The sequence below is a fragment of the Corapipo altera genome, unplaced genomic scaffold (assembly GCF_003945725.1).
Source record: "Corapipo altera isolate COAL_440 unplaced genomic scaffold, ASM394572v1 92, whole genome shotgun sequence".
In the NCBI taxonomy this organism is placed as follows: Eukaryota; Metazoa; Chordata; class Aves; order Passeriformes; family Pipridae; genus Corapipo; species Corapipo altera.
The window spans coordinates 730,201-746,621 of record NW_020884994.1 but is presented as its reverse complement, the minus strand read 5'-3'; the positions used below and the strand labels follow the sequence as shown (position 1 = coordinate 746,621).

Genomic DNA, 16,421 nt, shown 5'->3' with positions numbered 1-16,421 from the left:
TCCATGAGAAGTTTTTTTCCTTTCTGAAGTGGTTTGTGGGATGGAGAGTTGTGAGCACCTGGGGGAAGAGAAAGCAAAGCAGGGTCTTCTCAGGTACCTCTGTGAGGCAGCTTCCAGCTCTGAGCCCTTCACCTGAGGAGATGGGGCACTGGAGGGTCTGTCTCTGCCAGGTAAAGGCACAGGGCTGGGAAAAGGGCCCGGGCAGGTGGGATGGGGGCTTTCTGTGACCTGTGATTGTGGGCACAGGCAGCTGAGAATTTCTGCAAGATCTGGGTCTTTGCACAAGAAAGCAGATAGGGCTCTTATTTAAACACCAGCTTTAAATTTTGAAGAAACATGAATTTTTCTGGGATTTCTGCCACAGTATCAGGAACTTCAGATGGGATTTGTTTCAAAAAGTGTGAGACCTTTGCAGGACACTCTTACAGCCAAGTACCAGTGGCTGTGTGCACGATCCCAGCAGTGCTGCTGCTGGGAGATGCTGTGGCAAGGACAGTCTTCCCTGGACTCTTGAGAAGCAGCTCATTTTCTAGGTCCTGAGAAATCCAGATTCAGTCCATACCTATGAAAGGATCTTCCCCATACACACACCCCTCTTCCATTGTAACAGTGTCCCTTATGTCTTCTCCCATGTTTCGTGTGTTACTGTTGGAGGGCAGGGAAATACTGTCACTGGGAACACAAGGATGCAGGGACACCCCTGCCCTCAGTGTTTGTCACTCAGAAGGTGCCATTCCTCTTTGGGCTGTGCCCCCAGCTGATGCTGAGTTCCTCTGAGTTCCCCAGTGGGTTTGCTACTCCCTATTCCACCTCTGTGGATACTCTGTGACAGAGAGAGGGGTGACTCAGTGCTGGCTGTGGGAGAGGGGCAGCAGTGAAAGCGTTAAGGCTGAGAGGGCAGAGCTGGAAGCAGCTCCAGCACTGGAATTTGGAGGAGTGGAGTTGCTGCCTTGGCACCAGCCCAGCTGGCAAAGATGCCCCGAGCCCAGCAGGGCAGAGCAAAGCTAATACAGAGCAGGTCCTGTGCTGTTGTGCCAGGGCTGGTGGCAGCTGTGGTGAGGGCACTGGGGACACTGGTTAGCAGCAGGCACTGCCTGCATGAATCTGCTGCGGACTGTCAGCACCCTGCTCCCTGGCCCTGGGCTGGCTGCTCCAGAGCATTCCCTCTGCCTGCAGAGCCAGCAAAAGTTAATGGGTTTAGATAGTTACCATGGGGATAGGCTGAAGTGGAGCTCCCATTCTCCCTGGACTCACCAGCTGTGCATTACTCAGCCGTGCTGCCTAGGGGCTGGAGTGTGCCAGGAGCAGGGACTCCGGGAGTTATGAGATGCTGACCCTGCATAGGAGACACGTGAAGTTCTTCATCTCTCAGTGGGTGATTTGTTGGTTGACTGCTTGGTGTCCTCAAAGGAAGAGGATGATCAGTGGCTAGATTTCCTGCCCAGGGGTGAAGGTAATGTGTATTTTATGACTTTTTTTTGGGTGTTGCTTGGTTTCTCTTCCTTCTTCGGGATGAGAACATAGTGGTGGGTGGAGGAGCCTTGTCAGGAGTAGCTGACAGGGCAGCACTCAGGTGAGCTCATGTGCTTTCCTGCTTGGAGGAGATGGGAAAATAGTCATTACTGTCACTTCAGGACTGAGCTGGGGTTTGGAGCTCACACATCAAGCTGGGTGATGTTCTTTGCATTGGGTGGCTGGTTTTGGGACCACACAGGTAGAGCTGCTGCACTGACGGGGGGAGGAGGGTACACACAGGAGTTCGTGGTGTTACCTTTGAGTCTGAGGCATGAGCAGCCGTGGTACCTGGGTAGGGCTGCCTGTGAGAGGGCTGTTGGAAGAAACGGGCTGTTTGGAGCACAGAGAAGAGGCTCTTAGCAGTGATCTTGGCTTGGTTAGGATGTGTGCCCTGGAATATGCATTGGGTTGGAGGTCTGGGGGCTTGGATAAGAGAGCCCAGCACTGCAGGAGGATGTGTTGTTCCTGCCACCCTCTTGGTATGTTGACAGTGCCTGTGGCTCAGCAAACAGCAAATCTGTGGCTCAGTGGGAACCATGTATGTGGTGTGTCAGATACCTGAGGTTACTATGGGATGTCTTGGGGCCGGCAAGAGCCTCCTGAGAAGAGGAACTGACCTGGGAAGGGCAGAGTTTCCTCGTTCTCTCTGCCTGTCCTTGGTAGCAGTGTCTAGGCTTCCCTCCTAGCTTGACTTTTCCTCATGTGTTTTATTCTAAAGTATTTTGTATCCCAAAGAGGCTGGGTTGTGTTCAGGATGTTTCCTTCCCTTTTCCACCCTGCTTCCTGGTCCAAAACAAAGTTTCAGCATCTCAACTGAGCCTTATTGAGGCTTGGCAGGAGGTTTAGCAGGACCCTGCTGTTGGAACCTCCCTCTCTTTGGGTGAATAGCACTGGGGTCACCACTCCATTTCTGCAGGATCTCTGACCAGAAACAACACTCCTCCTACTGGGACATGGTGCAGAGCTGTGCCTGTGCAGGTCGAAGTCTGAGTGCTTTCAGGATGGGATTGCACAACCTCAAGGAAGAGCAACATTCCAGGGCTTTTATTTCTGGGGGCCTAAGATTGTCAGACTGGGGATGTCCCGAGCTACCGGTTACAGGCAGGGCTGGTGTCTCTGCACAACCATCCTCTGCTGCCAGGGTTGAAAGCAGAGTTCAATAAGCTTAAAGTGTGTCCAGGATGACAGTTTGTATATCTTTAGGGGAGCAATAGGGACAGCAGTTTCCCATCAAGATGAAGGGGTTTAAACACTCAGTATTACAAAGTGTCACTTCAAGGATTTAGGGCTCCACACCATGTCTCTGCCTGTCACCAGCACACATGGCCAGCCCTGGGGGACAGGAGCTTGGCCCCTTGTAGGGATGCTGAGGAGCCAGAATGATCGACCTGACTCTTCTCACACAGGCCTGTAAAGGCTGCACATGGTGACTCCCAGACTGGTTTGGGTTGGAAGGGACCTTAAAGACCATCCCATTCCAACCCCCTGTCATGGGCAGGGACACCTTCCACTAGCCCAGGTTGCTCCAAGCCCTGTCTAGCCTGGCCTTGAGCACTTACAGGGCTGGAGCATCCACAGTGGGATGGTTGTGACTGGTAAGTGGGACAGGATTTGATCATGTGTATATGGGATAAACAACCCCATTGTGGTGGGACTTTTGACAGTGACTCTATGGGAGCAAGAACATTACATCATCTTTTCTTGACCTGCTGGGGGAGTTCTTCTTTTTTTTTTTTTTCCTTGTTTTTTGGAAAGGGGCAGTAAATGCTGGTGAGCCCAGCTCTGACCCTGGCTTTGGTGAATGGTCCGTGTTGCCACAGTGTGTGTTTTTGTGGAATCTGAGAACTTCATCCTGAACACACAGCCCCACTTGTTACAAGTATCAGACCTTTTGCTGCTTGTCATGCTCTTCTCTTGATCTTTGGTATTTTTATAACTTCTGAACAGCTTTAAAAAGAACAGAAGGTGAACAAACTGCACCCACCTGGCAGTCTCCTCATTCTTTGTGCACTGATAAGGTGAAGGTGTTCTGCTAATATTTAACCCAGAAGCCAAAGCTAAAAAAAGAGCTTCAGAGAAGACCAGAACAAACAGAAACCCCAGGAACAGCCCTGAATAGCCTGAATATGGGGGGAGTACAGAACCATTCCCAGCAGGGGGTTTTGGAAATCCACTGGCAGTTCCCTCCCAGGGGCAGAGGACTTGTCAGTCGGTGTGGCCGTGGTGGCCTCATGGCACATTTGTCACTGATATGTGTCCTTGAGCTGACTGGATACAAACGGCACTAAACCCATGCAAACTTCCACAGGTGTAAATGTGTGAGGAAAGCAGTTTCTCTGTGCTGCTGCAGGAGTGGCTCGGGTGGGTTGGACATGCTGCCCAGGCTGAGAGCTCACCCAGCCTGGGGCTTGGGTGCTCGACAAGAGTTGACTCTGGGATTTCCTTGAGGACCAGATGTGTCGGTAATCCCTGGTGCTTTTGGAGCCCTCTGTGGGGATGGGCTCTGTGGCCTCTCGAAGCACCAAGCCTGGAAGAGCTGCAGTGATGGTTTTCCTAAGGTGTGGAAGTGAATTGATTTGTGTTGTTTGTGTCGGGACCAAATGTGCCAGTTCAGCTCATGTTCCATCTGCTGAACAGCTCCAGGGCTCACAGGTGTCATTGCTGCTGTGTACTCACCATGTGCCCACAGGCACTGCCATGCAGGAGATGGTCTCAACCTGGTTTTGGGGTAATCAAATTAAACTTGGGTACTGAGCTTCAGATTTTTAATTGGTTCTGCTCTGACTTTGCCAGTAAATATCGGCATTGTCATTTTTCTTGGAATTCCCTGATTTTGCCCCTCTGTCTTTTCTTTCACCCACTGGTGCATCCCCTCCATCAGGAGCTTGAGTTTCAACTGTGCTGATGGATTTCTCAGGCTGGAACTGCCCAGCTCAGTTCTCATCTGCTTTCTGTAGTTCAGAATTTCTGTTTAAATTCCAAAGCTGCTTTCACAGCTGCTTAAAACAACACACTGTTATGATAGCTTTATTTTTGCAGTGGAGAAGATGAGACTGATAGAGGGAGATCACAGCAAGCAGGAACCCAGGTTGTGTTGCAACCAGTTTATTTGAAATAAGAGGTGATGGGGTGGGTACAGGAGGAAAACTGCTGATTTTTGAAGTGAAGAGGGTGACTGTAGACAAATCTGGCATTTCCCTCTCTCTGCCCTTGAACCATGTGCTGCAGTAGGGTTTCTGCAGCTCTTTGTTGTCCAACCTGGGAGCTGGGCTGGCAGGAGGAGCCGTGCTCGGGAAGGCTGGGGGAACTGGTGCCCCCTGTGCTCTTGGCTGCACCTGAACAGGAACAACTGACAGGCCTTAGAGAACTGGACCTAGACTTCAATAGTCTGAGTGCTGGAGAAATAAAAAAGATGCTGGCACAAAGAGTGTGAGCCAAGGCCACCAGCTTGGGGCTGCACAGCTTGCTGGACACTGGCTCACACAGGTGAGTATTTCTCTGTGGCTGATGAGCATACTCTGCACAGAATAAATAACAGCCCTGCTGTAGTCTGGGCTGTAATTCTACTGAGGGCTTTGTGCAGTCCAGGTGTGCACACTGAGTCCCTCGAGCCAGCCCTGCTGTCCAGAACTGCAGTTCTTCTCCTGTGCCAGGTTCATTCCCAGAATGACCTTTCTGCTCCTTTTCCTTCTGGGAGCTGACAGAGGGGATGGCAAGGAAAAGAGGGGCTGAAGGAGCAGGAATGTGCTGCTCCTCCAAGCTCCAGAGGTGTCATTGGCAGCCAGACGTTTGTGGCTGGTTGTGCAGGTGTTCCACAGGAAATGTGCTGAGAGATGAGGGGCTTTGAGCTGCTGTTGGGGGAGAATGTGCTTGGCTGCTCCAGTGGCAGGACATGAGACAGTTTTCCCTGTCCAAGCACCAGCCTTTGCAGGGTTTTATAGAAAAGGTGTGTGACTCAGTCTCCCCATTCATTTCCTAATGCTGCCAAGGGGGTACAGAGCAGTTCATTTCTTTCCAGTATGGGGAGAAGTGAAGACCTGGGTTTGGGACTGGGGAAATCTGTGTGCTCAGCACAAAGCTGAAAATGGCTTTTCCTGAGGACAACAGTTTGGGCACCCTTGCTCTTCCCAGGCTGTCCCTGTGTCTGATCAGGAGCCAGTCCCTTCTCTCTGTTTGTTTTGCCTTCAGCAAAACAGGGATGGTGCTGACCCTGGGGCATTTTGGGGGATACTCTATTGTGTGGCACATCCTGCCACGCTTCTTGTGCCGAGTTTCAAAGCACTTTCCCGCTCCCTGAGGAGTATCGGCACACGGATGTTTATACTCTAAAAAGCATCAATTACTGCTAAGTAACAATAAGAGTTACTGCCTCTGAAATGATGCTGGAAACTGGTTAAAACCATTAAAAGACGTTGCATGTTGTGTGCTAAGCAGAAGAGCCAAAGCAGTGTGAAGGAACTCTCAAAAATGCTTAATGTGATCAAAGAGTTTTAACAGGACCAGAAAAGGGCAGACTGGGGGGATCTCAGCAAGGCAGAGCTGAGCCCGGGCTGAAATGTCCCCAGAAAGGCTGGAATTCTGTGGAAACGAGACTCCAGGAATCAACTGCAGATCTGGGGGCTTTTTGTTTGATTTGTAACCAGTAAAATGAGGATTTCTATTGAGTTGGTTTCTACTGGTGACATCCAATGTCCTGATCTCTCATTTTTCCGAAGGGGACTCTTTCTCCCTGGCTCTCTCTGGCCACTGCTGTGCTTGGAGCTGATGTTCTTGTGCAGTGAACGTTGCAACCCAAGTTCTCTGTCCTGAAGGGGCACGAGGCAGCTCTGAGCCCGGTGTTGTGCAGCTGGAGGGAGCAGTGGGTTTCTCCACACTCACTGCTTTCCATTTATCAGTGTCATGGTCACCTGCTGTGTTCTTGCCATGAAACTCAGTCTCTGCTCATGGGCTACCATAGTCCTGTCTGCCCTTGGAATCATTAGAAGGCTTCCTCACCTCTCTCATCCCCTCTCTAGGTCTCTCATTGATGAGCAGATCCTGGTGTGCATCCCTGTGTTCCCCACATAGACGTTTCTCCTCTGCAAGAATGGTTCTTTACCCCTACCTCTTCTAATCCGTGATTTGTCCCTGTAGAAACCTTTCCTCTTGTCCCATGGCTCTGGAGGTTTTATAAAAGCTTTTGGTGAGGATCTTGGAGACTTTGTGGAAAGGCAGGTGGGCTGTGTCACATTCATACACATGGGCACTGTCCAGTCCAGCCCCCTCCAGGTTTCTGTTACAGCAGCTGGATTGACACTGCCCGAGTAGGTCAGATTCCTCTTGGGGGCCATGATATTGGATAAAACCTCTGTTTTGTTTTGGAAAATGTTTTAGCCAGAGGCACCCTGTGCTCGGGTGGAATCAGCTCCTTGGGTTCAGCGAGTGGGTAAATGGGGGTTGGTGATGCACCAAGGGCAGACTTGGGGGTGGAGAGGTCTCCTGGGCCCTGAGTTCTGGTGTTTATTGGTGTAAGCAGACCCTGCAGGTCCAGAATAGGGGGTTTGTGGTCTTCAGCTCCAGTAGCACCGACTGCAGTCTCCAGTTGTTCTTTTCCACATATCCATGGGTGGTTGTAACCAGAGGTGGGACACTTGGGCTGTTTTGCAGTGCTGTTATTGGTCTGGCACTTGAGGCAAGTCCCCAAGGCTGGGGATGCAGCCCAGCACCACTAGGACATGGGACAAGGTGCAGCAACACCTGGCAAGGCTTTCAAGATCCCTCTGTGCTGCTTCTTGGAGAGCTGGGGGTAATTGCCAGGGTGTTTTGGAGCACACGGGAATGCTGCTGTGAGAGCTGAAAATGTAAGACTTGTGCAGAATAGCAAATGGCAGTTGATGGTATCACTGTGACTCCTGAGACTTCTTTTTTTTCCCCAATTGTTTTATTTTTATAAATTTTTATAAATATAGCAACTGGAAAAACAAAACAACCTTAAAATGCCAGAGTTGGTGCCAGTGGGTGTACAGTGGCATCTGCAGTGACAGAGCTCGTCTGAGCACATGCCAGCAATTAAGATGAGAAAACCGCTGCTCTGGACCGTGCAGATCTTTAAGCCTTTAAGAAGTGGGACACTCATGATGAATGTTCAGAGCCTGTCTCAGGTTCAGTAAATGTGCAAGGCATTGCTTTAGTTTGAAGCAACAACTCTTCATATGCTTGTGAATGTGCTGCCCAAAAAAAGACATTAAAATGCAGCCTGATTGTCAAGATGAGCAGGATGGAGACTGTTTTGGGGACTGTGGATTTGGGTTTCTTTGTGTGCTGCCATGTAACCCCTGACCAGTGAGGTCTGGCAGAGGATCAGTGGATAAAGAACCTCAGTTCAGGAGTGGAAAGCTGAAACTAGACAAATCTTGTGTAAAAAGAGACTATCTTTGGGAGTTCAGGTTGCGGATGGTGAGAACAGGTAGAATCCAGCAGTGCTTGGATCCTCTTGCTGTGTTAGTGTGTTGGATATCTCCTCTGACCTCAGCCTTAGCTCCAGGAGGTGTTCCAGGCTGGAGAGCAGGAATCCCTGCAAGAATGACTCAATTACCACAATAGTTGCCTTCTGACTTTTAAATTGCAGGATTTGGAGTCCTGTTCTGAATCCCTGTCCTTGCAAGGAGCCCATGTCTCCCACCCATGCTCTGATCCTTTCTCCTGTGTTGTGTCTGCCATGCCTGCTGAGAGCTCAGGACTGTCCCAGTCTGGAGCCTTCCCAGAGCCTGTATTTCTGTCCCAGTTGTGCTCATGGTGGCCATTGATGATGGTCTGTGCTTGGGGAAGAATCACAGGGGCTTGAAGCTTTCACAAGTTATTTTGGACAGGCACTGAACTCTAGTTCCTGTCCAACTCCAGCCTTCAGGATATCTAGGATTGAAATGCCTCATCCAGGGAAGGATTCAGCCAGATCTCAAGATTTCTGCTCTCTGACAAATTTGCTTTTCTTAAAGGTGTCTCTCTAACCCACCTCTGATTCCTGTGCAGTGCTGAGGATGGGACAAGGGGCAGCTGAGCACCAAAGAACCCCTGGAGGGGTGGCCTGCTGGACAGCCTTCAGAGGGGCTTTGGGATGGGCATGAGTGGTGTTCTCAGGCTGCTCAGAAACCACCCCCTACCCCTCCAGACCACTACAGTGGTCCCTACTGAGATCTCCAGGGAGAAGTGTGGGAGCTCCAACTGCACCTGAGAGTACAGAGCTCTTGGCACAGAAAATGGAGATGTGGAGTTTGGGCTGGTAAATAGTAGAGAAAGGCAGGAAACTTTCTGCAACTTCAGTATTTCTGTTCCATATTTTCCTACATGATTTGGCTTTGTAATTCTTGTCCCAAGGACTTAAGTTTGTCTTCTTCAAGCTGTGCCAAGCCTGAGATAAGCTTGGGTGACAAATGCTGCTTTCTCTGACTACCCTCAGAGTGTGGATGGCAACTGTGAGAGCCTGCTGTAGGTGACAGTTTGAGTCACAGTGTGGTGGGCAGCTGCAGGTGCTTCTGTACCATGTGTCAGCTGGCAGGGGGCACACTGGCATTAGGAAGTAGAGCCTGAAATCCTGAATTTGCTTTGTGTCTACAGGGAGCTCAGAATTCTTGTGTAAACTAATCCTTCAGTGATCAATAACACCATGAGTGATGTCTGACTTTTCTTTGGCTCTAAGTTCAGCTGGTTTTGGTCCTGAATGTTTAGGGGAATGTTTCTCACTGTGCCAAATGGATCTGATGCCAGCCAGCCCAACAGGGAGCCAGCTCACTGCTCCGTGTCTGCCCTGGTGCTGGATGCCTGTGTGACCCAAAACAAGACAGTTCAGCCAGCAGAAAACTTCTGTTGAGTAGTTTTCTGTTCCCATAATGAGCTGAAATGGTTAACCATGAGTTCAGATCGCTGAATAATTCAGGTCAGAAGGGATCTCTGGAGGCTGCTGGCTCAGCTCCTCACCTAAAGCAAGGCCAGCTTTGGAGTTGGTTAAGTTTGCTCAGAGCTCAGGTGAGCACCAAAGCTGTGGGGCAGAGAGATGCTGCTTTTCTCAGCAACAGCAAACTGTGGATTTTTTAAGTAAGAGGGGCCCTGCTTGATTTTCTGAAAATGTGGCTCAGTGGCTTCTACAAGGAAGAAGGAAGTGGGATTGTCTCTGGCAGCTGCTTACTGTTGGGCTGTCACTGTCTCCAGCTGAATCACAAAATCACAGAAGATCCTGAGCTGGAAGGGACCCACAAGGATCATCCAGTCCAACCCCTGGCTCTGCACAGACACCCCAACAATCCCACCCTGGCCCTAAGAGCATTGTCCAAACCCTCCTGGAGCTCTGGCAGCCTTGGGGCTGTGCCCACTGCCCTGGGGAGCCTGGGCAGTGCCCAACCAGCCTCTGGGGGAAGAACCTTTGCCTGAGATCCAACCTGAGCCTGCCCTGACACAGCTCCAGCCGTTCCCTGGCTGCTGTCCCTGCTCCCCCAGAGCAGAGATGGGAGCTGCCCCTGGGGAGGAGCTGCAGCCCCTGCTGAGCTCTGCCCTCAGCCTGCTCTGCTCCAGCTGCACACACCAAGTGCCCTCAGCTGCTCCTTGTGTGGCCCCTCCAGACTCTTCAACATCTTTGTGGCCATTCTTTGGGCACTCTAGAAACTTGGACACTCTAGAAACTAACTTTAGTTTCTTAATAATTAAGAAACATTAATAATATGAATAAGTTGCAGTAAACGGAAGCTTTTGGCAGTTAAAGGAGATGTGAGCAGTGGTTGGAGCTGTGAGATAATCCTGCTTGCTGGGCACAGTTGTTCGCACCTCTGGAGCTCTGTGTATGCCAGGTTGGGTGCAGACAGGGCTGAGTGCTCAGCACTGCTCCTTCCACAGCAATCCTGTGCTTCTAGACCAGGTCCATGTGACAGCAGGGCTTGAAATCCTGCAGGAAAATAACAGGCCACTGAAGGGAAACTTCAGCCTTCTTTAGGAAGCATCCAGTCACCCCAGTGCCTGGGGAATGAGACAGAGCATGGCCAGCAGTATCCCTGTGTTTTGGAGGCTGCACCGTGGCTGTGTGGGTGCAGCTGGTGGGATGCCTCTACTCTGGAGCTCTTGCTGTCTCCTCAGGATGAGTGCAGCTCTGCATCAGGCAGGGCAAGAGAAAGGAATTAACACCGGCTGTTGTTTTCTCACATTCTGGTTAAAATCCAACAAAAGTCCAGGCAATCTGCTGAGTGGTGTTGGATTGTGGGAGTATAAGACCTCATTTCATTAAAGTACTCTGTGTCAGAAAAATGTGCATTGCATCAGTGTGGTGGCAGCAGCCCCAGGGAGAAGAGCAGTGCCTGTTCTGCAGTGTGCTCAGGGCTGTGCTCAGAGCTGTGCTCAGCACCACTGCTGGGCACACAGCACCAATGGAGCTCACAGGCTGTGTCTCTGCCCTGGGCTGGCTACACATTTACACATCATTTCCCTGTTCCGTTGAACAACCTCCCGAACTGTGGCAGCTCCTGCATCCCTGCAGGAGCTGTGGCTGTGGCAGGGACCAGAATGTGCTGCCAGGGGCACAGGCACAGTGGGAACTCCTCTGGGTGGCTGAATGACATGAGGTGTCCCATCATGGGATCTGCCTGCGCCCACTTACGGGCTTTTATTGCCCAAAACCCAAACCCAATTCTCTAAGCCTGGCAAATTACCTTTATCTGTGTTGTCTTTACAGCTGAAGTGGGCACCAGATGTTTCTTGCATTTATTTCACCAAAAGATGAAGTCAGTTTTTACTATAAAATTATACAGTGAGAGCTTGCACCCCAGGAGTTCACCTGGCAGCAGTTTCTTTTTCCCTGGCACTGGGTTCCCAGCAATGTGATCCCAGCCTGGGAGCCAAGGGTGCAGTCCAGCTGCTCTGCCTACTGCATCCCAACTTCCCAAATGCACCATTTCTGTGGGTTTGTCACAGGAAAAACTGAGATCACCGTGGTTTTGCTTCACTGCTTGTCTGTAGAATCCTCAATTTCTCCTCCAGCTTAGAGAAAGATCATTGTGGCACTTGGTTTAGACACTGAGCATTGTGCAGATCTCAAATGAAATGTCCTCCACCTTTGCTTCCACATCACTTTGATGTTTGACATTTTCTTTGAAGTATGGAATGTTTTAGAGTCGTGCAGTCACAGACTGGTTTGGGTTGGAAGGGACCTTAAAGCCCATCCAGTTCCACCCCCTGCCATGGGCAGGGACACCTTCCACTAGCCCAGGTTGCTCCAAGCCCCGTCCAACCTGGCCTTGGACACTTCCAGGGCTGGGGCAGCCACAGCTTCTCTGGGCAACCTGTGCCATTTTACTTGTGTTTATCCTTGTTCTGTCAACTTGGGGGATTCTGATAAATCCTGTAATGCAAACATTTCAACCGTGCACACGAGGCCAGAGCCCCCACGATTCCCACCTCTGCCTTTCCTCCCTGCTCAGTGCCAGATGTCACCTGTAGCAGGTGACACTGATTCTCCTGGAAAACCATCAGCTGCAAGAAGCACTTGAGCTATCATATTCATTTTCTTACCAGCATTGCTGTTAATATTAACATTTCAGACAAGGAGTAGTAAAACCCTGTTTCTCCCACAATTCCTTGTATCAGCCTGACACAAAAAAGTCATTACTTGGGAAGTCAGACAGATTCTGAGTGACCATGTGCTTCTTCCCAGCTTTTGATACAGAATGCTAATGCACAAAAGCAAGGAAATAAAATTCAAACTAAATCTTACCCTGCCCACATGACAAGCAGAACGGGGCTGGATCCTGCATGCACCGTGTTATTTGGGTTGGAAAGGACCTTAAAAGCTCATCTCCTTCCTGCAGTGGGCAGGGACACCTTCCACTAGCCCAGGTTGCTCCAAGCCCCGTCCAGCCCGGCCTTGGACACTTCTAGGATAGGGCAGCCATAGCTTCATTGTGCCAAGGGAATGACTCCTTGCTCACAGTAACTGCTCATAAAATCCTCATTAAAGAAACCCTAAAAATCTCTGTATGTGCCCACAGTTGTGCCATCCTGGTATCAATCTTTTATTGCACTCTGTTTCCTTGGCCAAGAGTTTTTTCCTTAACTACAAAGTCCCTCACTTCAAAAGTGTTTGTGTCTTTCTAACTCCTTGCCCCTTTGTTTAATACATATTGAGGTTTCCAGGTGTGAGAAACAAGACATCCTAAAGGTCACTCTGCATTTTTCAGAATACAGGAGGATGTTTGTTTGTTTCTTTTTAGCAGAATTTTAAAACTGAAGGAAATATCGGTCTGCTGAGCTGGGCCAACTCATCTCTAGCCTTTAGCAGGACTTGGGAAAGATGAATGACCAAATTTAGAGGATTTGTGGGCAAATTTACCAGAAATCTGATTTTGTCATGGAAAGTATGAGAAGATAAGAAGGAACAGACTTGCCTCTGGCAGTACCTGAGAGGAGAGGAGGGGACAGCTGGTCCAACTGAGATGAGCTATTACAGGAGCAGTGATCCTTGCAGGCGTCAAGGATGGAGCTGGTCCCTTCTACTGCAGTTCAGTGGAAATTTAGGGACGGAGCAAATTTGACTTCAGCCTTGAGGGAGGGGATTTCCAGCACAATCCTGACTATCAGGCAGGTCTTGGCTGATCCTTCCCTAGAATGCTCTCAGAGCCTTTTACGTGATCGCTGGCAGGTCACCACTCGCAGAAGGAAGAGCTGTAGGTGTTTGTAGCTTTGTGTTTGGTTCTTGTTCTGGCATGGAGAGCAGTGCCCCCGCTCAGGGGACTGTGAGTACTCCGGGTTTTTCCGTGTGACTCTGTATAAAAATGGAGGCTGCTCTTGTTTTCATTCTCGCCTGATTTAATTATATTTGCTTTTTCTCTTTTTATTTCAGTTGTGATTCCAAAGAGCCCTTTACCTGCCTCCGAAGTAAACTCGGAGAAACCTAGCATGCACAGTAGCACAAAGACTGTTTTGGGGCATCAACAAGGGCAAAGGCGTCGCAAAACAGGGAAGAAGCGTGGTCGAACGACCAAAGCGCTAATCCACCACCCCATGCCTACACCCTCCAAGTCAGTGGAGCCTTTGAAATTCCCCAGAAAGAGAGGCCCCAAGCCTGGCAGTAAGGTAAAAGCTGATGCTGATGCAGGCGGGTGAACAGCAGGTGCTGCAGGTCCTGCAGGATGGTGCATGCGTGTGTTTGTGCACGTTTGTCTCAGCCTCTGGCTGTGTGACTGCAGCAAGTAGGAGACCCGAGGGGTATGTGGGCTGGGAGCATCCTCAGAGTCCAACCCCAGAGCTGCAGAGAATGTTTGTGTCCTAAAGATCATTTCCATCAAGAAGCCGTGTCTTTGGAAGTGCATTGAGTGTGGAGTAGCATGGCAGATGCTGGGAGCACGACAGGGTGACCAAACGGTAGAATAAGTTCTCCCGTCCTTGTATGTGGCTGGTCTGAGTCAAACTGAGGTGGCAGATCTCAGGCTTGTTATTTTTCAGGATTGTGGTTTATAAAATACACACCTATTGATTACTATGTTCTTGGGACACCCCGTCATCACCATCAGAAATGTGTCATGTTCCACAGTGCCTTGTCTGTTGGATGCAGAGGAGAGAGTGTAGTGATCACGGGTGGTAAAGGAGAGCAGGGATAAAAGGAGAAATATCTCCTCTTTTTCTGCAGAGGAAACCTAGGACATTGCTGAACCCAGCACCCACCTCTCCAACAACCAGTACCCCAGAGCCAGACACAAGCACTGTGCCCCAGGACGCTGCTACAATCCCCAGCTCTGCCATGCAGGCTCCCACAGGTAAGGAAGGGTCTCAGACCACATTCTTGACAGGATTGCACAGTTAGGAACGGCAGCAGGCAGACAGTGACACCCCAGGAGAGTCCCATTTCTTCCTAACCTGTAAACCAGCAATCCTTACAGCTCCAGGAGGGCTGGCCTGAGAGAGGCACTGAGTCCAGATCAGCTGTTCGTTTATCTCTCTGTCCACGTGGAAATAATGAAGTCGTAGGAAGATTGCAAGGCCCCCTGTTGAGTGTAGAGACCCCTGTTGAGTGCATGTTGATGACTCCACAGCTCTTCAGGGACACTGCTCATGGCCCTTCGTGCCTGGGGGCACTCGAGTGTGCAGCGACCCTTGTGAGCTCCTGAGCTCTCCCACACCGTGCCAGGCACAGCTGCTAGAGCTGCACAAGGGGCAGAGCAGTTACCAAAGGGCTGTGATCTGTCCAGGATACCAAGACACTCAGGGAGAGGAGGGAGTAGGGGAGGAGGAGGAGTGGCAGTAAAGAGTATGTGCACTGCTCCAGATGTGAGTGCAGCTGAGCATGAATCTGGCCAGGAAAGTCTTAATGCAAAGCTGCTTTTGACATGTTGAGTCAAGCTCTGGATATGGGCTGAGCCCTCTGTTTCCCCAGAATGTAGTTGGCCAGTTTTCAGAGGAACCTAAAGAACCAAGTTTCCCTAAAAAGAAAACCCTGTAGGAACCCCTAAAAAGTGGGAGTCGCATTCCTTCATCCCCTCTGAACATGACCTGGCTGGTGTGGAAACCACTTTACAGACTGACTGCAGGGAGAAACAGCAGCAGCTTGGAAAGTGAGGGTGAGGCAGGAAGGTTTTGGAGGCAATTTCCCTCTAGAAGCAGCTCTGCTGTGAGGATGCAGACAGGCAGTCATGGTGGATTACCCCTTGTGAGCCACTGGATAATCTTAAAATCTCAACATCTCTCAAGTTGGATTTTAGGCATCTGTTTCTTGCTTTCTTGAGTGGGTTAATGGCAAACACATTTCTCACCTTGGCAGTTTGCATTTACTTGAACAAGAACGGCAGCACTGGGCCCCACCTAGACAAGAAGAAAGTTCAGCAGCTGCCAGACCATTTTGGACCAGCTCGAGCTTCTGTTGTCCTGCAGCAAGCAGTACAGGCCTGCATTGATTGTGCTTATCATCAGAAAACAGTCTTCTCCTTCTTAAAACAAGGCCACGGGGGAGAGGTCATCTCAGGTGAGAATGGGCCCACAGCACTTTGCCTTCAGAGAGGTCGTTGCAAGAGTTCTCTCATTGGAAGACGTCTGTACTGGAGCCTGGTGCAGCCACAGGCCAGGGCAGACAGAAGAGTTCTGTCTTCTCTTTCTTGCCACACATCTGTGTCAGTGAAGCAGCAGCTGGTGGCTGACTCAGAGCAGAGCAGTTCCCATGGCCTACGGGCACAGCTGTGGGAGCAGGCAGTGAGCAGCCCTGGCATCAGCCTGGGCACCATCCTGCCCCAACCGACCGTCCCCTGCGCTGCCCCAGCCCCGGGAGGAGGCACAGCGGGGGGGATTCTCACAGCTCCTTACGGAAAGAAAAGAACTACCCCAGTTTTTGGGTTTTTAATGGTCCTTTTAAGCCCGTGTGTAGCCGGGTCTGGGAGTGCAGACCCCTCCTGGAATCCTTTTGGTTCCCTGGACCGTGGCTCCCCCGCACTGCCACCTGCCCGGTGCTGGGAGCAGCAGGCTGGTCCCGGCCTGTCCCGGCGCTGTGCCAGCCCCAGGCAGTGGCTGTTGTTGGCTCCAGACTAGCCCAGCGATGCCGAGATCCAGGAGCTGTGCGGCCCTGGGCGTAGCCTCCGCCTCGGCGGGGGGTTCACGTGTTGGGCTCTGTTTGTTTCTGTCTCCAGCTGTGTTTGATCGGGAACAGCACACTCTGAACCTGCCAGCAGTAAACAGTATCACCTACGTCCTCCGCTTCCTGGAGAAGCTGTGCCACAATCTGCGCAGTGACAACCTCTTTGGGAACCAGCCTTTCTCTCAGAACAACCACATGCAGCGCTCACACGAGTACGACCACGACAGGTATCTACCAGGTAGGAGCTGGGGCGGGGGTGGCACTGTAGGGACCCCCAGTGCTCCATGTCTTAACCCAGATTTTATCTCTATCTCTGGAGGCAGGGCTGTGTTCC

At 50.8% G+C, this 16,421-nt stretch overlaps 1 protein-coding gene across 2 annotated transcripts in view; it reads left to right on the top strand.

Annotated features, from left to right (window-relative positions):
* The window catches only part of SCMH1 (Scm polycomb group protein homolog 1), a 71,258-nt gene that overhangs the window by 38,359 nt on the left and 16,478 nt on the right, over positions 1-16,421 (top strand). For both annotated transcript variants that reach the window (XM_027666515.1, XM_027666514.1), the window contains exons 9-12: positions 13,370-13,602; positions 14,156-14,282; positions 15,284-15,484; positions 16,140-16,325. In XM_027666515.1, the coding sequence (XP_027522316.1) occupies positions 13,370-13,602; positions 14,156-14,282; positions 15,284-15,484; positions 16,140-16,325 (747 nt within the window). The remainder of the gene's footprint in view (positions 1-13,369; positions 13,603-14,155; positions 14,283-15,283; positions 15,485-16,139; positions 16,326-16,421) is intronic.